This window comes from Falco naumanni, chromosome 5, assembly GCF_017639655.2.
Source record: "Falco naumanni isolate bFalNau1 chromosome 5, bFalNau1.pat, whole genome shotgun sequence".
Taxonomy (NCBI): domain Eukaryota; kingdom Metazoa; phylum Chordata; class Aves; order Falconiformes; family Falconidae; genus Falco; species Falco naumanni.
Window position 1 is genome coordinate 7,833,324 of NC_054058.1, and position 22,915 is coordinate 7,856,238.

General features: G+C 43.6%; 1 protein-coding gene across 1 annotated transcript in view; it reads left to right on the forward strand.

Moving 5' to 3' along the window:
* PRMT8 (protein arginine methyltransferase 8) overlaps positions 1-22,915 on the forward strand; it is a 74,085-nt gene that overhangs the window by 25,877 nt on the left and 25,293 nt on the right. The window contains exons 2-3 of the mRNA XM_040596295.1: positions 12,236-12,421; positions 17,977-18,132. Coding sequence (XP_040452229.1) covers positions 12,236-12,421; positions 17,977-18,132 — 342 coding nt within the window. The remainder of the gene's footprint in view (positions 1-12,235; positions 12,422-17,976; positions 18,133-22,915) is intronic.

The following is a 22,915-nucleotide window of genomic DNA, read 5'->3' on the forward strand; positions in this document are numbered from 1 at the left end:
GACTTCTTGCATTTTAGGAGTTGATTCAGAGAGTCGCATTCTACCTCTAGGGGTTTAATCAGTCACCAGGGGATGCAATACTCTGATAATCCACACTAAATGATGGCTGACACCTTCAAAGTCACACAGTGAAATTAATTTAAAATCAACAGAGGACAAAAAAACCTGCCAGCCTTTTTATGACAGGTGATCAAGAGGAAAATCTGTGCTGTAACATATTAAGACCCATGAGCTACAGCTCTAAAGGACTGGCAGGGTATCTTTGCTCTGTGCTGGGAAACAGATTTTTTGCTAATTGACAAATGAAAGTGCCAAATATGGGACTTCTCTTCAGTGGTGGTGCCTGTTTGCTGGTGGTTTTGAAGCAGCACTGAACTGTGTAAATCAGTGTGCTGATTTTCTCTGGCACTTCAGCTCAGGAACTGCCATTTCTCCATCTTGTGCTCCTTTCTGTCCTCATTTATACTGCAGAGTTTAAAAAGTGATAATAGATAAACCTGGGTATTTCTTAGGCAAAGACCTCCTCTAGAGCTGAACTACACCTGAAACTACACTGAAGAGTAAATCAAAAGCTTGGCTAGGACATGGAGTAGGTGATCAACTGGAAGTTCTTCCCCTCCTCCATCTTAAAGCTCAGCAAAGCTTCCAGAATATAATGTCTTCCTAGAACTGTTGTGAAACACCTGAAGCTCAGTGAGAGGGGAAGAGAATGACTGGGGTATGAGATTCAAAGTGACTTTCAGGGATCAACGTGTTAGAAATTTGCTAAGCAGAGGAGGGCTTCCATTAAATTTTCTGCTAATTTAAGAAAATAATTTGTGCAGATAGAATACTCTGGTTATTTTTGTTAATAATTAGCCTCTAAATATAGCAGAGCTCTACTTTTTATGTGAATTTCAGTGTACTGCCTGATACTGAGAAAGGGCCTAAAAATAACTGGGTTTATAGTTGATTAGCACTTTCTGGTTCCTGTTCCCTGTCACTAGAGAGTCAGTCAAGATGATGATGGGGTGGGGAAGAGGCTGACCAGTGGTACAGCTACTTCCCCCACAAGAAACACATCATGAGCATTGATAATGGGGGCTGTAGCCTCCTCCCCCTGCTTTTCTCGATAGACTTTAATGCGCTTGTCAGGGTGATGTAAAACAGCTTTAAAGTAGCAAGCTATTTTTGTTTTCTTTCTATTTTATGTCCACATCGAGGAGTTTCTCATAACGGGCTATATCACTTGTGCATTATTTGTACATCATTAGAACCCTGACTGTTCACTAAGGCAGGCACTTATGCAGCAGCAATGATAAGAGCAACCAATAAGAAAACCACAATGGAAAGTTCACACTTCTCTAGCTTTGCAGCTTCATAACTCCTTAAGCAATGATCTGCAACACACTCTTCCTCTTCACTGCGTTCAACTTTGGTATTTTCGGTACAGACTCCTATAACTTCTGTTGCTATTTCTACAACAAGCTGTGCCTTGTGATGTGAGGCGTTTTAAAGTAATTTGGCACATGAATATCTCTCTTCACTTGGAGATGAATAAAAGCAATCAGTCACGTTTACATTTCTGCTGGCTGCTTCCAGGTAACAGTAGCATGTCTTCCCTAGCTTGTAGTTGATCACAAAGTAAAAATAGCTAACAAAGCTAGGGTTTCATGCCTCAGAAAATGACCTTGACCTTAATTTTTTTCTTTCCCCCAAAGAAAGAGAAGAATTGCCTAGTCATCCTTAAAACACAACTAAATATCATTTGTTAACAGGCACCTAATGCTCTAACTATAGATCCCTATGCACCATTCATGGCTTCATAGCCATGATGATAGTCTGTAATTTGAATTTATGTGGAGTTACAACAGCTTACCTGGGTGACCCACCACACATTTTGGAGACTTCTTTTGTAGGGCCTTGCACACTGAATATTGGACTCTGCAGAGGAGGGGAAGGGCAGTCTTTATTCTCCAGTGCAGTCTGTCTACACTGTGAGCTATACCATAGAAAAGAAATGTTAAGGTGACACTGGTGAGTCCCCTTTGATGCACATAGGAGGGAAGGGGCCAGCAAGGACAGAACAGTGAGAAATCTAAATCCCCCTCCCAGCTAGTCCAACAAGTTTGCACAAAGGCAGTCCTAGAAAACTGCCTCGTTCTTTACTAAGCCCCACATTACAGGAAGAAAAGGAACTGAATTGTGACTTGCTAAATAACGATATAGGCTTTGAACTACTCCTAGGGAAACGTAGCACGGAACAATTTCATCATCCTATTTGATTGCAAAATGCCAAATCTACCCAAGCAGCAGAGAACATTACTCACCAGGAACCTTGAGCTACCAGTGCTCGTGTGCACACAGGAATAACCTTTACCCTTGTTCCAGCTATTGCCTCACAGTGCCCAGGTGCCCTAGAACTAGTGCTGGATGGACAGGATTTGAAGACGCTACTCAGACAGCCACACGTAAATCTGAGGGTTTCCATCCCATGACTACTTGTACTGCAGAATACAAGGGGAAGGGGAAGAGGAAGACTAACAACTGCAGTTTAAGCCAGTGCTGTTCCAGCCATATGACACTTTCACAACCTTCTCACTCTGCTGTGCCAAACCTGAATGGGAGTTGAAAGTGGCAGTGTGAGTTTGGGGCCTGAACAGCACATTGTATCTGAGTGTTACTTGTTGGTATAGAAGTGCCTCCCTGATCGGGCAAGATGGGACATTAAAAGATTAGTATCAGTGCAAGCAGTAAGTATTTAATGTTAACAACTGCCACTATCAAATATAGAGGTGACTCTGCAATGAGTACCCAGGAATGAAACTGGAACAATTTATTTTTAGATTCCTTGAGTTTTTGACCAATACTTTAAAATCAGCTGGAAGACCTGATGCATTTTATTAATGCAGAGATATTTCTTCCCCTTGTGCAGCTCCCTGAAAGGCAAACCAGAACTAAAATGACACTAAACTTGGAAAAGCTCTTTATTTCCCAGAGGCTATAGCCTAGTTCAAATGGAAAATTCTATCAGCTTTTCCTCTTTCAACTGTAGACAGGCAATAGACACACCTCATACCTTCTCTCTGAACCAGACAAAAGCTAAGCCTCTAATAGCCCTGTCATAACAAGGGGAAACAGCCTGTTGTTCTATCTGTGCATCTTGATTGCTTTTGTTCTAGAGACTTTTGGATGTAGTGCTGCAAAGAGATCTGTCAAAACTTCTAAACCCCAGAAATCTCAGAAGGAAAAGTCTGTTGCAGAAAAACACACAACATAGTTTATACCTACTGTGGTGGGTTTTGTTTTGGTTTTTTCCCTTGGATAATTAAATGGAAGAGCAGGGCAAGTATTCCAAGGGGATCAGTTGATTTAAGCACTCCCTGACCTTTAACGGCTATTTTAGGGTTAGGTGCACTTCAAATGTTGATAGAAGTAACGCCAATTATGTAACAAATGGCTGGCAATAACTCTTAGCTCTCATAGTTGACCTCAGTTTTTAATTTTAAATTCCCATGATGATAACAGAATTCCACCCAGTCAACATTGATAGGTTGAGGACCACTTGCTAAGGCATCTTCCTGTTTTTCACTACTGCAGTGTCTCAGCTTCTGCCAAACAAACGAAGAATGATGAAATTAAATGGAATTCTCACCTTCTTTAGTCAGAAAATGAGAAGCTTAAAAGAACAGGAAGGTAGGAAGGGGGTGTTTTTTCATCATTTGGTTTTATTTGCCTTACATGAATCCTTGAAAGGGATGGGATGTCCCAGTGGAAAGCAGGAACTTGCAGTGTTATCATGTCAGATGTAGCTGTAAATCTTCACGAGACCAGAAGCTGCAACCTGTGAGAGCTGCTGGCTGCACTGGTCTGCGATCTACACACCAGTCAACTTTTCAGACTGGATTCTGGAATGGGAGAAAGGCTGCTGTAACATACAGCAACCAAAAAGCCCATACTTTTTAGCAAGGAACCAAATTCAGAAGACCTCCATTAGAAAGCTGTTCCTAACTGTCCTGATACATGGTACTGGGCCAGGAAAAGGCTGAGAAGACTGGAATGTCTCTCAGAAACAGTGTAGCCCTGATGTCTGGTCTAGCCTTTATTCCTCGGCCTGTCAGATTTCTTATATGTGTCAATCTTGCATGAAAATAATGTGTGCTTGAGTATATCCACCTCTTCCATTCCTGATTACACTGAAAAATGGAAACAAAATCCTAGAACATCTAGCTGCAGAACATCACAGCTTGCCCCTTTCGTGAGTTCTATAATTCTCCTCTGTTTAATTCTCCACCTTTCGGATTCTTGACTCACGTGACAGAGACCATTGCAGTGTAACAAATCTGTATGCTTATATTGGGAGGGAACAGCATGGTTATATGTGAAGATTAATTTCCAGATTGACTGCAGTAACTTAGTCTCTACCACATGAAATGAAGAACTAACTTAGCCATCTGCCATCTGTACTTTGCTTTTAATATTATCCACCAGAGGACAATGGTTCTAAAATGTTCTTTGACTATAATCTGTTAGGGATGGATGGGGTCCACCAGTCTAAAAGATACGAGTGAAGCTTCAGCAGCAGGCTGGTCAGCTTGGTGAGGCACTCCTTAAGCCGAAGGACTCAAGGGCTGTGGTCCAAAGTGGCAATACTCACACCATCACATCCAACTGGGGAATAAGGCAGGCCAACCAGAGCAGAGATATCTATTCCTTAGCTGCCTCCCAAGAGGAGTACCAGAAGGCCAAACACCTCAAAGGTGTGCATGGCTGTGGTGGATCCTCTTGCACGCCTCCTGTGAAACCTGCACGTTTCATTGCCTCTCTGAAATGCCTGCACACAGTGTGGGGAATAAACAGGAGAAATTAAAAGATCTGCGTGTGTTCACAGGGCCATGATGTCACTGCGATTACAGAAGCATGGTGGGATAGTTCGCATGACTGGAATGCTGTCAGGGGTGGCTCTGTACTTCCTAGGAAAGACAAGCCAGCAAGGCAGGGTGGTAGAGTCGCTGTTTATGTGAGAGGGCAAGCGGAATGTATCAAGATCTGCCTAGGGGTGGATGCAGAATGAGTCAAGAGCCTGTGGGTAAGGATTAAAGGGCGGGATAACGTGGGTGACACTGTTGTGGGTGTTAGCTACAGGCCATCAGCTCAGGAAGAGAAAGTCTATGAGCCCTTTTACAGACAACTGGATGTAGCCTCACGATACAGCCCTGGTTCTCACGGGGGACTTCAACCACCCTTGTATCTGCTCAAAAGATAATACAGCTATGCACAAGCCGTCCAGGAGGTTCCTGGAGAGCACTGATGATAACTTTGACACAGATGATGGAGGGCCTGAAGAGATGAGGTGCTGAACCTTGTACCAGCAAACAAAGAAGGACTGGATTGGGATGTGAAGGTTGGGGGCAACGTTGCTACAGTGACCATGAGATGGTGGAGTTCAGGATCCTGCATGGAGGAAGCAGGACTGTAGACCTGGAGAGCCAACTTTGGCTTCTTCAAGGACCTATGTGGAGGGACCCCATGGGTTAGGGCTCTAGAAGGTACAAGGGTCCAAGAGAGCTGGCTAATATTCAAGCATCACTTCCTCAAGCTCAAGGTAGGTGCATCCCTATGAGTAACAAATCAAGCAAAAGGGGCAGGAGACCTGCACGGGTGAGCAAGGAGCATCCGGCAAACCTCAAACAGAAGAAGGAAGTTCACAGGATGTGGAAAAAGGGACAGGCCACTTGGGGGGAATATAGCAACGTTGTCAGAACATGCAGGGATGCAACAAAGGCAGCTAAGGTCTGTTTGGAATTAAATCTGTTGAGGGTTGTTATGGGCAATGAGAAGAGCTGCTTCAAGTACATCAGTAGGAAAAGGGTGACTGGGGAAAATGTGGGCCTCTGCCAAATGAGGTGGGTGCCCTGGTGCTGAAGGATACAAAGGAGGCAGAGTTACTGAATGCCGCCCTTGCTTCAGTCTTTAACTGCCCCAAGGCCAGCCCTCAGGAATACATCAGGACCCCAAGGCTTCTTTACCTTGAGGGCGGCAGAGCACTGGAACAGGCAGCCCAGAGAGCTTGTGGGCTTTATCAAGGGGTTGGACTAAATGATCTCTGGAGTTTCCTTCCAACCCTGACCATTCTGTGATTCTGTAAAATGTGAGTCCCCACTGAGCTGAACCTTTGGAAGTCTCTGACTTCAATAGAATCATGTTTGAGAGTTTAACCAGCATTTGAGAAACTCCTAATTGTGCAACTTTCACTCAATCCACATGAGGCTTAAGGGGCTTCAAACAGATGGGGAACAGAGTCTAATGATAGACCATCTGTTCTAAACAACAGAGTAAATGTGAAAGCACCAGGCATTTCTCCAGCTGTTCCCTGTAACAGGGACCTTGTAAACCCAGGTGTTGCATTTACATCTGTGACACTAGATGGACATTAGATCTACCATATGCCAAAGTTGATCAAAATGCAACTTTGTCCTAAGGAAACATACCTCTCGGCACTTTTCAAATAATGCTTTGCTGTCCTTTCATGAGGTACTTTGCAAAGAGTAGATTTCAGTGAATAGTAATACATTCATCTCATATTTCCTTCTGTTCTATGCTGAACTAGGACTGTTCATGCCCTGCACTGGACTACTTCTACACACGTTGCAAAAATCTCCATCTTTATAAAAAAGAAACACAACTTCAATTAAACATCAATGTCCATAACTACAGTTTATCCCTTGTTTTGTTCTGTTGTACCCAAGGTGCACTGTAACTTGCAGGAAGTCGTCAAGAGGGCAGGTTGGATGAAGAACCTTTTTATTACCTGCACTGGCACACAGAATGGTCTAGAACTGCTCAGACTTTTATAAATGCTACAGATACTTAACTCATGCCCATCCTTGCATTCTGTCAACTCATTTCTTATCATTTCAGTCCAATACAGCTACATGTAGTTTCAACAGCTTTTCATTTCAGGATGTCATGTCCTTTATTCTTCTCATAGTGTGCAGTTTAACCCCATGAAAACAGGTTCTGTTCCTATTGTGTGTGCAAATCTATAAACCTGAATTTATAACCTACCTCATAATCCATACCAGGCTCAGGTTTACAAGTCTATTCTGATATTGCCACCTGTATCTCCTTTGCAGTACAAATATCTGTCCCATGTCTTACTATCATAGAATAATAAGGGTGGAAAGGACCTCTGGAGGTCATCTAGTCCAGCATCCTGCTCGAATAAAAGATAACTTTAAAGCTAGATCAGGCTGCTAAGGACCTTCTCCAGCTGAGTTTTGCAGTCTACAAGGTTGAAGACCCCACAAACCCTCTAAGCATTTGTTTCAGTGCTTAACCTCTATTAGGGGGAAGAATTATACCCAACTGGAAATTTAATTGCTTAATTTGTGAATTGTCACTAAGAAGATTCTGGCTTTTCCCCAGTAGATAATCCCCATTAAGAATCTTGACAGTATATAGCACTCTGGGTCAGATCCACAAATGTATCACAGTTCCTATCTTGTACTTTAGATATCTAATTCCTTTCTAACTTTCAAACAAAAAGTAACAGATTTGCAAACCTTTGTGATCTCTGCATTCCTTCTTGCTACTCAGTGTTATTTTTTATGCAGCCTAATACGCCAACCGTGACTTTATCATACTGAAAACTTACTTGCATCTTTGACTTTTTAAGGATTTGGACACTCGGTGTATAATCAAGTTCCTTGTATAACAGTTCAGTCTCAGTTGTTCTGGTCAGAGGCTTTATTCTAAAGCAAACAATAGAGTCTCAAAACATGCCTGAGTCTTTTCCAGCATTTTTACTATCATCATCTCCTTAGGGATAGCACATAGCAACTGTAATGTACTCTAAGCTATACTGGTCTCTAAAGGACAGTGGGTTTCCTGCTGATAATAAACAGACAAGTTTGTCTATGACAGATTGGTCTGGCACTTCAGACACTCAATGCAGAAAGTTCCAAGCAGTGCTTAGTTTTGAAGTGTCTGAAAAAAAGAGTAGCTTCAGAGCAAGCAGTTTTTAGAACCATTTCTCTTTCCCAATTTTCTTACAGAGTATGTCTGGCTAGATTTGCAGTTTCAGAGTTTAGAAAGATTTGCAGTTGCATTGAACTCATAGTTATCTGTAATTTAAAATAAACTGAGCTTAATTTTTGTCAGTTGGAAAGTGGATTTATAGCTCCTGAGGAACTGGCTATTTCATCCTGATTATGAGAAATATCACAACATAAACTCTCCACGAAGAAAAAACACATCCACAATGAAAGGCAAACGTTCTTTACTGATCTTTGAAGGCCCTACTTCCTGAAAATATGTACCTTATCAAGAAATGAACATTGACATTCAAGTTTATTTTCACTCTACATACTTCTGCTTTTGTCACAAACCTCCTAAAAAATTAGTTGGGCATATTTCGCCATCCTGCCTCTCTCTAGGCAGATGGATATATCTCAAAGGCTCAAATTTTCAAAATAGCCTATGATTTTTGAAGACCTAGTTCTCTTTTGTATTATGGAAATTGTACACCCAAATAGCCTTATAAGTCCATTGACTTATGTTTTCAAGAAAGAAGAATTTCAACAGTTTCTATTGATGCACATGGGCAACTCCACATATCTGAAAGTCACATCTGTTAATGAAGTGCCTATTGGTGTGTTCAGATGTGAGATTTTGAGAAATGAACGAGGGTTATGAGCCTTGCCTTTTGTAAGAGTTCAAAGCTTTTAAAAAAGCAGTCCTTCGTGCTAATACCTTTGATGCATCTGTAATCTACCAACCTTGTCCACAAGGATGGAGGAAAGAAAATTTGTTTGATTTTTAAAAATAGGAAAATATTTCCCTAATTTCCTTTGACTTAAGTGTTGAAATGGCACAGAGCAGCAGCACCTAAGTCCCATAAAAATGGTAGAAAAAGATCGTTTCTCAGATTCTCGAGACCCTCCAACTTGATCTTCAGGAGCAAATGGGAGATGAAAAGGTAGAGGGCTGCAGGTTTAACACAGTGATTAATAGACTCTGAGGCAGCTGCTTGCATTCCTGCAAACTTCGTCTGCATTAACAGCCGCCAGTGTTCTGGAACTGTGTGCAGCTGGCTGGAATCTGTTTTTGTAATGAATATGGTTTATTCAGACAGAATTTGTTAGATTTTTTTTCATTGATGTGAGGTTTACCCCCAGCCCAGATGCTTTCGCTTTTCAGGAGTCATTAAAAAGATGAGTTGTATCTGACAGATAGGGTATATGTGTGCTAAGCTTGTAAATCATCTTAAGGATTCTTTTCGTTCTGGAAAGTATACAGGAAGCTGTCTTTCCTTGATAGCTTTTCTCTTGAAGGCATGTTTTCTTCTGAAGCAGTCATACCATATCACTAAAAGCTTAGCTGTTTCTAGTTTAGCAAGCACAGAGCTGTACACCTGAAGACTTTATTGTTTCCAATACAAATAATAGCTTTCATTACATTTCTTTATTTTTATTATTAATTTTCCACTGTATTTCTATGTTTTCCCTAGTTTGTTCTTTTTTTTTCCATAGGACATCAGTTATTCTCGACTGAAATTGTTCACAGTGTCTATAGCAAATCGATGACAGAGGGATTTCCTGAGCCCCACTGTCAAAATCATTCCTGTAATTGTGACCTTGCCTTGGCATTTCAGAATTACAGTGCTACACACAGAAATTATAGCAGTGGGTATTACAGATGTTGCAAAAATTAACATTTTTTAATTTGAAAGGTCTGTGTTGTGTTAATATGCCTAAAAAAGAAAGGAAGCAGCTGGCTTAGGGTCCCTGTGACAGAGTGCTGCTGGCTGAGAAGATCACCACCTCTGTATGGTTTTCTGTTACCCCTTCTGCATGAGGCTGGGATACCTATAGCACAGGATGAACAGGGCATGACCTGATGGTGTTAGCAGCCTAACATTGTCTCACAACCACCATCAACACATTTCACCACGGGCTTCTTGGCTAAAAACCAAGACAGCTGAGGAGCAGACCTAACAGGTTTCTACGTCTTCCGCTACATGGGCCATGTACTCTTTGGCAGAGGTGTAGATGGACAGTTGAGAGCAGTAAGTCTTCAGGTACTTTAGATAAACCTGAAAGGTACTGTGAGTCTCATGCCGGCTCAGTAGCTTAATAGACATTACCCTGCCACTCCTGGGCTGCAGCAGAATTCAGCTGTCTTGCAGACTATGACATAACAATGTTAATTCCTTTACAGCAAACAACATAATTCAGACAACTTTCCTAGCCTGAGCTGCTGAATTTAGGTTCATTCTGTATCTTTAGACAGCAATAGAAATGCTAATACTTCTTTGGTTTCATTTACAAAAACTGACAGATCTTCTCTGCAGTAGGTAGCGACTGCCTGTGATGTACTGTCTTGTCTCTGGAGACATTCTTACCTAAGACAGGATCAGAATGAAGAGTTCAGTGACTGTTATATTTACATATTTTGCTTGTAAAATGAAGTGGAGGACAAGATTCAGGAGAAAAGTGTAAGACCTTACAGAGTTCGTATTAAATTAAAACAAAATTCCTAACGTCTACAGTTCAAGTCTTTGTAATCCAGCAGACAAATACAGAAAGGACTGCAGGGCAGGGTAACTGCAGAAATTTATAGTACACCTACACGTGTACACCAACAGAGAAAGACGTTAGGATATAACCCCAAGTATGTAATTAAAAGTACCAGGGTTAGATTTGGCAGGTTTGAATATTACAAGCAACAGTTTGACAGAATGAGCTATCAAGGTGTTGCTTGCAACAAACAGGCAATGAAACAGTTTCTGAAGGGAAATGACTGCTGGTGGACATTTTGAAACAAGACAGGACAGAAATACAAATACCAATTGGAAACAAATGTATTCTGCATGGGAGGTGGACTGGGTGAGGTGATCAAGTCAAAAACATCAGAAATGGAAAAGATGTATAAATAAAGCACTTCTGGATCTTTGGGGATGAAAGGTGTTACAGGGACGTCAACTACTAGTATTCACTTTTCACAGATGGACCAAAGAAAACATGAAAAGGTGACATGTTTAAATCTTCAAATGAACAAGGGAAAAACGTGTGGGTTTTTTTTATATATTGAAGTAAACTAAACTAGGCTAATTGATGCTATTCAGAGAGTACAAGGAATTGATGTCTTGCAGTATCAAGCTATAGAACATAAAGTGAACTTTATGAAAGTATCTAGGAGAAGCTCGGGCAAATCTAGTCCCCACTGGGAAACTACTAAACCTTAAAATAATTTATATATATATAAAAAAAAAGTATAAAAGGAGGTGACATATTTTAAGCAGGACTGACCTTCTCAATATGTGAATTTGTTGACCCATAATTTGCAGGTGACTTAGTGCACATGTTTAAGCTGTAGCATCTTGCTCAATCTTTCTCAGTTTTTAGCATTTTGCTCACATTAAGCATGTAGATGTGCTCATGGGCCAGACCACAACTGAAGCATTCGACCTTCTGTCTCAGGTGCTACAAGTGTCAAATCTGGGTGCAAGAGGTGTAAGCATTCTGGGTCTGTTGAAATATTGGCGATGGAGATGCAATATGCAAGGAAAAATGAAGTGCAGTAAGCCAGGTCTTGGTAATAAATAACTCCTGCATCTCCCAGCAACAGGAAACTAAATTAGGGATCACATATCCCACACAGCTCCCTATGATGCTCTCTGGACATGCTGAGAGACTTTCAGATAGTGTCAGGGACTTTCAGATACTGTGAGCATTCTCAGATCTACCACGTCAATACAGCCAGATACATTACCCGACAATTATGAATCAGTTGTGAATCCTGTCCTTCTTGTTGGCAACACTCTGTTCAAAATGCTTTGATTATGAGCTCTTCTTTGCAGGGGAACTATTTGTTTATCACAAGTTATCTCTCACAAAGCTGTGGTAGTTTGACAGAAAAAAGACACTAAAGGAGAAAACCTAACTCTTAACTGCCTTGTGTCAATATTTGAAGTCACCCACTTCAGCCAACACCAATAATGTGCCACTACTCTGCACTGGTGTAGGTATCTGCAGAGGAACATCAAGGAAAAAGCCATTAAGGAAATTTTCCAAGATGGAGAAGATAATTTATAGAGCCAGGAATGGAAGGCAGCCTAAATTTCACTTATGATACCCCAAATGTCTTTGGTCTTACTATCTCCTAGCTCGTTACAACAATATCACTATGCTAGATGTAGAGAGAAAGATTTTCTTTTAATTATGTCCTTTAACAATATTCCATCTTTTCCTAGGTTTGCCCCATCCCATCCCAGCCTCCTCAGCCTACCGTCGTTCCAAAGCCAGTTCAATCTGTCATACATGTTCCATTGCAACCAAGCTGCCCGGGCCGAGGCAAGATGGCAAAGCTTATCAATCCAGAAGAGATGACATCCAGGGATTATTACTTTGATTCCTATGCTCACTTTGGAATTCATGAGGTAATATTTATTTTTATTTCAGCAATTATTACATAATAATAACAATTAAAATGTTTTCTTTGGTTTATTAGCTATTTATCCCTCATGTATGATCCACAGAGCTTATATTAGCTATCTGTACAGTGGTGATCTTCATGAGTGCATCGATTTAATGCATTTATGAAGGTCACAAACTATCCCAACCACACATGGAAACTACCTTATTGCTGTTAGGTCTTTAGTTCGCTTGCATGTTTGAGTACCGATGCCAGCAGAACAGCTACTCAACTGACATGAGAAGCCAAGTAATTTCTTGACTCCTGGCATGTGTTTGAATGCACAGGCTGCATTAATGGGAACATATAGCCCAATAGCCCCCAGTAAATACACTCCCGGAAAGAATTCAAAATACACAGTGATCCATATTTACCATCCAAAAACTGACTATAGACCAATTCTGAAGAGGACACTAATATCTTATATTTACGTGACCCAAGAGATTGGAATCTTAAAGACTAGGATGTAAAAAGGCCACTGTGAAATCAGCTGCACTTCTCACAAACCACATCATAAACAGTATCTATTTCCATTATTCTAGTGATTGTTTATGGGGTGTGTACATAAACAGAATACATCTTACCAGTGTAGCATTCAGAAATTCAATCCAAGAAGGCAAGAAGATAGAGGAACAATTGAGTGGGAAGGAGACCTAAGAGAAATATTGAAGACACATCAGAGACCTCAAATCATGTCGAGTTCCTGGTAGAAGGATGCAGCTTTGCAGGTCTCAGGGAGCGCATGGAGCACCTGGGGCCTCTTGCTGATGCTGGGAAGTGGGAGGTTGCCTCCTTGCCTGCAGGAGGTGTGCACTGGTCACAGGATCTGTGTCAGCAAGTAAAGGAGCTGCTAGAGGACACTGGCAGACTTTACAGCACCATGGAGATGAGGAAGAGACTAGCTGGATCTTCTCCAAGATCCTGAAGATACTAGAGCCTAAATCTCCAGCTGTACTGAAAGGAGGGGCAGTCAGAGTCTCGAGTCTCTACTTACCAGGTTTGGAAGTGGAGACTCCTTTGCTGGTAAAGGTTGGAAACTTGTGACTTCTGGCAAGCAGAGGAAGGCTCCTGATCCACCCGCAGATCTCTAGCTGCAGAATAGGTTCAGCGCCTTCACCGTAGGTGAGGGACAGGAAGTTCTGTGCAATGAGGCATCAGAACCAGCTGGCCCTGAGCCACACAGAAGCACTGGGAGGAAGCCACAAGTGATAAGAGTGGAAGGCTCTCTCCTGCAGGGGACAGAGGCCCCCATATGCTGACCTTACCTGCTGTCTAAGCTTTTGAATCTGTGACATCGTGGAGAGGCTGCTGACATTCATCCAGCCCTTAGACCGGCCTTGGATTACTACTGCTGCTCTTCCACATGAGCACTAATGAGACCTGGAGCATATCAAGTGTGACCACACAGCTCTTAGGATGACAAGCAAGGTGTGCCACATGGTTTTTTGCCTTAGTTCTAACAATGCAGAGAAGGACTTGAGGAGAAGTGCTCCTGCAAGTCCACAACTGGTTGTGCAGCTGATGTTAATGACGTGTTTTCTGCTTTTATGTCTATGGGACCCTCTTTGAGGATTGAGGTCTGCTAGGAAGACATGGAATCCACCTGACAAACCAGGCCAAAAGCGTCTTTGCCAACAGGCTGGCCAACCTGGTGAGGAGACCTTTAAGCTAAGAATGATAGAGGAAAGACATGATGACCCACAGTCACACGGGGAAGTGGTAGACCAAGTTGGTAAGCAAAAGATGCAGGGTGGTGTGGACAAGACCTCACGGTCCATAAAACACAGCAGAAGGGGGCCCACCCCAAGTGTAAGTACACATGAAGCCTGAGAAATTAACAGGAGGAATTAGAGGTCAGTGTGCAGCTGCAGGGCTACAGTTTCATAGGGATAAAAGAGAGGCTGTGAGATTGCTCACAGGCCTGGAACGCCACAATAGCTGGATACAGGCTCTTTAGGAGGGACAGACTGGGAAGATGAGAAGGGAGTCAGAGCAACTGAATGCCTGGAATTATATCCACTGTGGGACGGATGCTGTTTCAGCTGAGAGCTTATGGGTCAGGATTAAATGGCAACCCAACATGATTGACGTTGTTGTGGGTGTCTGCTACACACCAGCTAAGCAGGAAGAAGTAGAAGAGGTCTTCTTCAGGCAACTGAAAGAAGTCTCATGTCTGCATGCGACGTGTCTTATTTCTGGTCCATGGGAGACTTTAATCCTTCAGTATCTGCTGAAAGGCAACAACAGGATGTAAGCAATCCAGGACATTTTTGGAGTGAAGGATTATAAATTCCTGGCACAGATGAATCGATGGCAGAGGTGTTGGTGGTGTGTGGTGCTCTGCTGGTCCTGATACTTACTAAAAGGAATGAACCAGCTGGGGTTGTGGTGGTTAGGACAGGCTTGGATGCAGTGACCATGAGATGGTAAAGTTCAGGATCCCGAGAGCATGGATCCTTTTCATCCTTTTCAGGGATCTGCTTGGAAAAATCTCATTAAGAGATGGTCCTGCAGATAGGAGGTGTCCAGGAAAAGTGGATGATTTTCAAGGCTTGCATCCTCCAAGAATGGTCCATCCTGACATGCATAAAGTCAAGCAGTGGTGGCAGGAGACCTGCATCAATGAACAAGCAGCTTCTGACAAATTTCAAACCAAAAAAGAAGCACACAAGAGGTACAAGAAAGGTCAAATAACCCAGGAGTAATTTCAGGGCCAGGGTTAGAAAAGCTCAGTTATGTCTGGACATGAATCTGGCAAGGGATGAGAAGGGTAACAAAGCAGGGCTTCTCTGGGTGTATTAACAGCAAAGTGAAAACTGGGAAAAAGGTGGGACTGTTGCTGAATGAGGCAGGGTATCTGGTGACAAAGGACATGGAAAATTACCTCTTCAGTTCGGCTTTTACTGGCAAGACTTGCCTTCAGGATTCCTGAGTCTCTAAGATGAGTGGCAAAGACCAGAGTGAGGAAGACGTACCCTCAACAGCGAAGGATCACTTAAATCAGACATACGTAAGTCTATGGGACTTGATGGGCTGTCTCCACCAGGGCTGAAGGAGCTGGTTGATATCACGGGCACAAACTTAATTGGAAAACAATGTTCTTTACTGGGAAGTCGGTAAAATACTGGCTATGGAGGCTCCAACCATGGACATATTTAAAACCTGATTGGACAAGGCTCTGATAAACCTGTTCATGCCATTTGTGCCTCTTGTTCTTTAATTGGTTACCACTGAGAAGAGTGGTAACCGCCGCCTTTCCTCCCCAACTGAACACGTATTTATACACATTGATAGGATCCCTCAAGCCTTCTCTTGTCAAGGCTGAACAGTTCTAGCTCTCTCAGTCTCTTCTCACATGTCAGATGCTCCAATCCCTTAATCATCATCATGGGCCTTCACTGGATCTGCTCCAACATCTCTTGTCCTGGGGAACCCAGAGCTGGACACAGGACCCCAGATGTGGTCTCACCAGTGCTGAACCATCTCCCTTGATCTGCTGGTGACACTTGTTTCAGTGCAGCCCAAAATGTGGCAAGGGCACCTTTCTGGCTTATGTTGAAACTGCTGTTCACCAGGTTCCCCAGGTAATTTTCAGAAAACACTGCTTTCCTGACAGCCTGTCCTCAGCCTGTTCTAGTGCGTGAGGTTATTCCTCCCCAAGTGCTGGACTTTGTGTTTCCCTTTGTTGACTTTCTTCAGATTCCTGTCAGTTCTTTCCTCAGCTTGTTGAAATCCCTCTGATTTGCAGCACAACCATCTGGCGAATTAACCACTCCTCCCAGTTTTCAATTAACAGCAAACTTGCTGAGACTGCATTCTGCCCATCATCCATGTTGTTATTGAAGGTATCCAACAGTATTGGTGCCAGTATTGACTCCTGGGGGGACACCACTAGTGACTGGCCTCCAGATGGACTTTGTGCTGCGGATCACATCATTTTGAGAGCAGCAGTTCAGTTAGTTTTCAGTCCAATTCACTGACTATTTACGTAGTCCGTATTTCATCAATTTTTCAATGAGTATGTTATGGAAGATGGTGTTGAAAGTCTTGTTAAAATCAAGATAAACAAGCATGCAGTCCCCTCATCCACAGAGCCCATTATTTCACCACAGAAAGCTGTCAGGTGGTCCATCATCTCCAAATCCTGCTGAACACTCCCAATCACCTTATTGTCCTCAATATGTTTGCAAAGAGTTTCCATGAGAATGTGCTCCCATCACTTTTCCAGTGTTTTTGGATTGTTCCTCTGCCTTTTTCTTTGCCTGACCAAACCATGCTTTATGATGATAAAAACAGTCTTTTAGTCATCTACAGGACATACAGTATCCTGCCAAGACAGTTAAGTGAGCAAATGATGTATGCAACGGTTCAGTGCACTAGTGCTTCAAGGCTGCTGGGCAGTGAACTGATCCTTCTTAACCAGAAATTCAAAACCCCATTTGTTTACTTGCTTAAACTATGACAAGATGGTAGTAGTATGTAGAGGAATTATAGAGGAATGAAGGCAGTTAATTAACATTGATAACATACAGCTGTGGGCTGGCTTCAGGGGCGGTGGGTTGGCTGATGTGGGTAATGTGCAGCTGTGGCTGGTTCCTGCTAAGTAGTTAATTAGCTCTGAGGGGTGAGGAAGAGGAGTACTGGGTGAAGACAGACCTGGAAGAAGCAGAGGGAGAAGAGAGAGAGCGTACACGCATGCATGCCCTCGATGTAGGCATCCAGGTGGTTTTTTGGCTTTGGACCTTTTTTACAGTTCATGCAGTCCACAGGGTGGACTGGCCTGAAGAGGATGAAGGACCAGCACAGACAGTAGAAGAACTTTTGAAATCTTCTGGGGGATTGGTGGCTGTGCTGGGGCAAGGCGTGGGAACTACTTATTGAAGTTAACCTGGGATGGGATGGTAAAAGCCTTGTTGCAGCTGGCTAGTTTTGACAGTGCTGCAACAAGATAGTGGTCTAGGTTATACACTAATATCTTCTGGAAATTGGTCATATAAATGAGTGAACAGAAGAGCAATAAGCGAGTACCATATGGCACAGCATCTCTAAGCTCTGCTGTGGACATCCTGCATCATTTTAGGCAAGGCTATCAAGATGGCTGCCTTATAACAGTTTATAGAGTGATTTCTTTTGCGTTCAAAGAGGAACCTCAGAAAGTCCCTCTGCTGAGGCTCTAGGTTGTGCATGATTTAAGAGAAAAGGAAAGCTGGGATTTCTGTATGGCTTCTGTTTATGCCCAAAGCAGTGCTGTGGTTAGATTACATTCTGGTTGTCAATTGTAACAGTGAAGTAATATTTGAAGAAATAAAATAGTACGAAGGGCATCATGCTGCTTCTTAATAATTCAATTCTAAGTAGCTAGCATTTTGCAGTTGCTTTGATGTGTGCACCCCAAACTACTTGAAAAACTCTTTAGATTGTGTATTAATAATGCTTAAATTATAATCAAGGAATACATTCAGCAGCAATGAATGCATATAAGCACTTCAAATACCACAATGGTGTCTTTTTTCATAACAGGAAATGTTAAAGGACGAAGTGCGCACATTAACCTATAGAAACTCAATGTATCACAATAAGCATGTTTTTAAGGATAAGATTGTCCTTGATGTTGGAAGTGGCACGGGAATCCTCTCCATGTTTGCTGCAAAGGCAGGAGCCAAGAAGGTATATGGGGTAAGAACAATTTCTCTCATATTTTGACTTGTTTGTGCATTTTTGCCTTAGAATTTAGCTTGGTGATATACATTTTCTTACTTGTCATGGCTTGAAATTCTTCTCTCCAAGCTCCTGTGTGGCTTGATTTACAGTGACTTTAGTGGAGTTCTGTTGCTTTCTGTGACTTGCAGTAGTGTGCCTTTTCCAAAGAGAGACATGATGTTTTTTCTTGTGTGGAATTTTTGGTGATCTGGTACATAGCCACACTTCTTGTCAGCTGCAAAAAAATTTTCAAGGGACTCACTCCTACTCAAGGGGGTCAAAGGAATTATCTTGCTTTTTAAAATTCTTAAGTTCTGCAACTTTGTAGTCTTGGAAACAAATTTCTTTAATACGTTTTTCCTTGTACGTTACAACTCAGCAAATCATGGAAGAAAGCATGTTTTCTGTGCCAACGATAACACTTTTCAGAGGCAGATGGGAATGATTGCCTTAAATACATTGAACTTTACACAATCACAGAATGGTTGGGGTTGGAAAGGACCACTGGAGATCATCCTCCTGATAATGCAGGTTCGCCTACAGTAGGTTGCACAGGGTCACATCCAGGTGGGGTTTGAATGTTTCCAGAGAAGGAGACTCCACAGCCTCTCTGGGCAGCCTGTTCTGTGCTCTGTCACCCTCAAGGTAAAGAAGTTCTTCCTCATACTCAGGTGGAACTTCTTGTGTTACAGTTTGTGCCTGTTGCTCCTTGTTCTGTCACTGGGCGCCACTGAAAGGAGGCTGGTCCCATCCTCTCGATACTTGCACTTGAGGCATTTGTAGACATTGGGAAGATCCCCTCTGTCTTCTCTTTGCCAGGCTGAACAGGCCCAGCTCTCTCAGCCTTTCCTCCCAAGGGAGATGTTCCAGTCCCCTGAGTCAGCTTTGTAGCCCTCCGCTGGACCCTCTCCAGTAGTTCCCTGTCTCTCTCGAACTGGGGAGCCCAGCGCTGGACACAGCACTCCAGATGCAGCCTCACCAGGGCAGAGCAGAGGGGCAGGATCACCTGCCCTGACCTGCTGGCCACGTTTCTCCTAACGCACCCTGGGATCCCATTGTCCTCCCTGGCCACCAGGACACACTGCTGGGCCGTGGGCAACTTGCTGCCCACCAGGACTCCCAGGTCCTTCTCCGCAGAGCCGCCCCCCAGCAGGCCAGCCCCAGCCTGCCCTGGTGCGTGGGGTTGTTCCCCCCCAGGGGCAGGACCTGTGTTGAGCTTCACCAGGTTCCTCTGTGCCCAGCCCTCCAGCCTGCCCAGGTCTCACTGAAGGCAGCGCAGCCTCCTGGTGTGTCAGCCACTCCTCCCAGCTTGGCATCACCGGCAAACTTGCTGAGGGTGCGCCCAGTCCCTTCATCCAGGACACTGATGAAGAAGTTGAACAGGACTGGACCCAGTACTGACCCCTGGGGAACACCAGTAGCTACCGGCCCCCAGCCAGACTGCGCTGTTGATCACAACCCTCTGAGCTCTGCCATTCAGCCAGTTCTCAGCCCACCTCACTGTCTGCCCATCTACCCCACGCTGCCTGCGCTTACCTGTGGGGGTGTTATGGGAGACGGTGTCAGAAGCCTCGCTGAGGTCAGGGTATACAACATCCACTGCTCTCTCCTCATCTACCCAGCCAGTCATCCCATCATAGAAGGCTATCAGGTTCATCAAGCGTGATTTCCCCTTGGTGAATCCATGTTGACGAAACATGAGGAAAAGAAGGTTATCAGGAGTAAAGAAGACCTCCAGGATGAGCCGTTTCATCACCTTTCCAGGGATGGAAGTGAGGCTGACCGGCCTGGGTCCTACTTCTAGCTGTTTTTGAAGACTGGAGGGATGCTGCCTTTTGCAGTCCTCAGGCACCTCTCCTGTTCTCCATGACCTTTCAAAGATGATGGAGAGTGGTTTTTCAGTAACATCTGCCAGCTTCCTCAGTAACCCATCAGGGCCCATTGATTTCTGGGCATCAGGTTTCCTTAAATGATCTCTAACATGATGCTCCTCAACCAAGGGAAAGTCTTCCTTTCTCCAGACTTTCTCTCTTGCCTACAGGATCCTGAGGGCTGGCCTTGGGGCAGTTAAAGACTGAAGCAAGGGCGGCATTCAGTAACTCTGCCTCCTTTGTATCCTTCAGCACCAGGGCACCCACCTCATTCGGCAGAGGCCCACATTTTCCCCAGTCACCCTCTTCCTACTGATGTACTTGAAGCAGCTCTTCTCATTGCCCGTGACAACCCTCAACAGATTTAATTCCAAACAGACCTTAGCCGCCTTTGTTGCATCCCTGCATGTTCTGACAACGTTGCTATATTCCCCCCAAGTGGCCTGTCCCTTTTTCCACATCCTGTGAACTTCCTTCTTCTGTTTGAGGTTTGCCAGATGCTCCTTGCTCACCCGTGCAGGTCTCCTGCCCCTTTTGCTTGATTTGTTACTCATAGGGATGCACCTACCTTGAGCTTGAGGAAGTGATGCTTGAATATTAGCCAGCTCTCTTGGACCCTTGTACCTTCTAGAGCCCTAACCCATGGGGTCCCTCCACATAGGTCCTTGAAGAGGCCAGTTAGCTCTCCTGAGTATGAATGTGCATTTCTCTGCAGAGAAGTCATTAGAGAGAGCATAATTTGCTTCCTAATTATACTCAGTTATTTGTACTGACTTTAAAATGACAAATACAGCTTCTTTTTGCTTTGTACTACTGTTTGCCCTGCAGGCACAACACAGAAAAGAGTAAGTAGATTTTATTTCTCTGTGTAATTCTTCAACAATTTTAAAAATAAAATTAAGTTGACTACATCTCTGCAGTTGAAGACATTGATGTCACTGAGTATCTAATCTGTGTGTCTTTATTAATGGTAACGATACATGAAACGCCAGGACTCCTGTTCAATTCTCAGGCTTATATTTACAAAATCCAATGTAATTCTGAGTGGCACATCTTCATGAGTATCACGCTAGAGCATAGAAGTATAGATAGCTGAAATCAGGAGGTGCTGGCAAAAGGTTTAGAGTTTAAGCATGAGACTTATATGGAATTGGCAGCTGGCATATATTTGTTGTAAACCAAGTACACAATTTATTATCTCAAAGCCTTGGGGAGTGAGGCTTCCGTGATGCAGAAATGCAGGTCTCACAAGGATGTTGCGGTGCTTTGAAAGTGCCTATGCAAAATGATGATGCTGTGCTCCCACCTTCCTATCTCCCAGATCCCTGACCATATGGTCTTCCTCCCTCCCCTGTGCTGGCACTGGTGCTTATCTGATTCTCTGGCAGAAAATTCCACAGGTTTGTTGTTGTCGTGGTTTTTTTTTTTTTTTTTCCTTTGGACCTTTTTTACAGTTCATGTGGTACCTCAGGCTTTTATAATGCTCAGTGGCACACCAGTGTCAGCCCACCCAGACTGGTCAGCACTGAAGCTGGGGGGCATGCTCTCCGGGAAGCAACTCCCAAAGGAACTCGGTTAGGTGCAAAACTCCTCTGCTACAGCCTGAGTTTCAACTTCCTCGCCACATGAGCTACCTCACGATGAACCTGATCATACAGCAAGTTACAGAGTTGTATTTGTATTGGAAAAGAAGATATTTCAGAGATCTGGCAGTGGCAGCCTTACAGTCAAATCCAGTCTTTATGGTCCTATTGGCAAAGAGTGCCAACGGAAACTGCAAGTGTTCCTTTTAAAAAGCAAACATATATATGTTATAAGACATGCAGAGATAGGACTGGCATGTGGCTGTTAGTGCTTGGGAGGGGTGAGTGAGGGACAGAAAAATACATTCAATCGTACCTTGAAACCTTGGTTCATCTGCTGCACTCAGTCACACAAAATTCAGGACAATCACTGCAGCAGAATGGTATTTTCAGACAAACAAAACAGTGTAGGTGTGAAGAAGTTAGACACATAAAATGAAGGCACATGTCAGATGTTAACCGATTTGGATAAAAAGATGATGACAAGGACACAGCCCAGGAGAAAAATCTGGGAATGTGGCAGCAGTTTCAGAAGAAGACCCAAAGACCTCAGTAAAAGAGGAGACATTTGCAGCGTTACTGAAGACTGAGAAGTAAAATGAGATGCATACACACATACAGAACTAGATATAGCTGAAGAAACTCAAGGGCCCATACTGGGACCACTGCTATTTAGTATCTTCACCCTCAGAGGCCTGCAGATGACACAAAGCTGAGGGGGGCAGCTGATATACTTGAGGGAAAGGGATGCTGTCCAGAGGGACCTTGACAGGCTTGAGAAGTGGACCAGTGTGAACCTCATGAAGTTCAACAAGGCCAAGTGCAAGGTCCTTCCCTTGCAACAAGGCAATCCCCAATGTCAGTAAAGACTGGGTGGTGATGAATTGATTGGGAGCAGCTCTGCAGAAAAGGTCTTTAGGAACACTGGTGGATGGGAGATTGGGTACGAGCCAGCAGTGTGTGCTTACAGGTTAGAAAGCCAAGTGTATCCCAAGCTGTGTAAAAAGAACTGTGGCCAGCAGGTCAAGGGAAGTTATCCTCCCCCTCTGCTCTGCTCTGCTCTGGTGAGACCCCACCTGGAGTACTGCATCCAGCTCTGGGGACCCTGGTACAAGAAAGACATGAACCTGTTACAGTGGGTCCAGAGGAGGCCACGAAAATGATCAGGGGGCTGGAGCACCTCTCCTATAAAGACAGGCTGAGAGAGTTGGGATTGTTCAGCCTGGAGAAGAGAAGGGAGATCTTATTGCGGCCTTTCAATATACAAAAGGGCCTTATTAGAAAAGTGAAGAAAAACTTTTTACC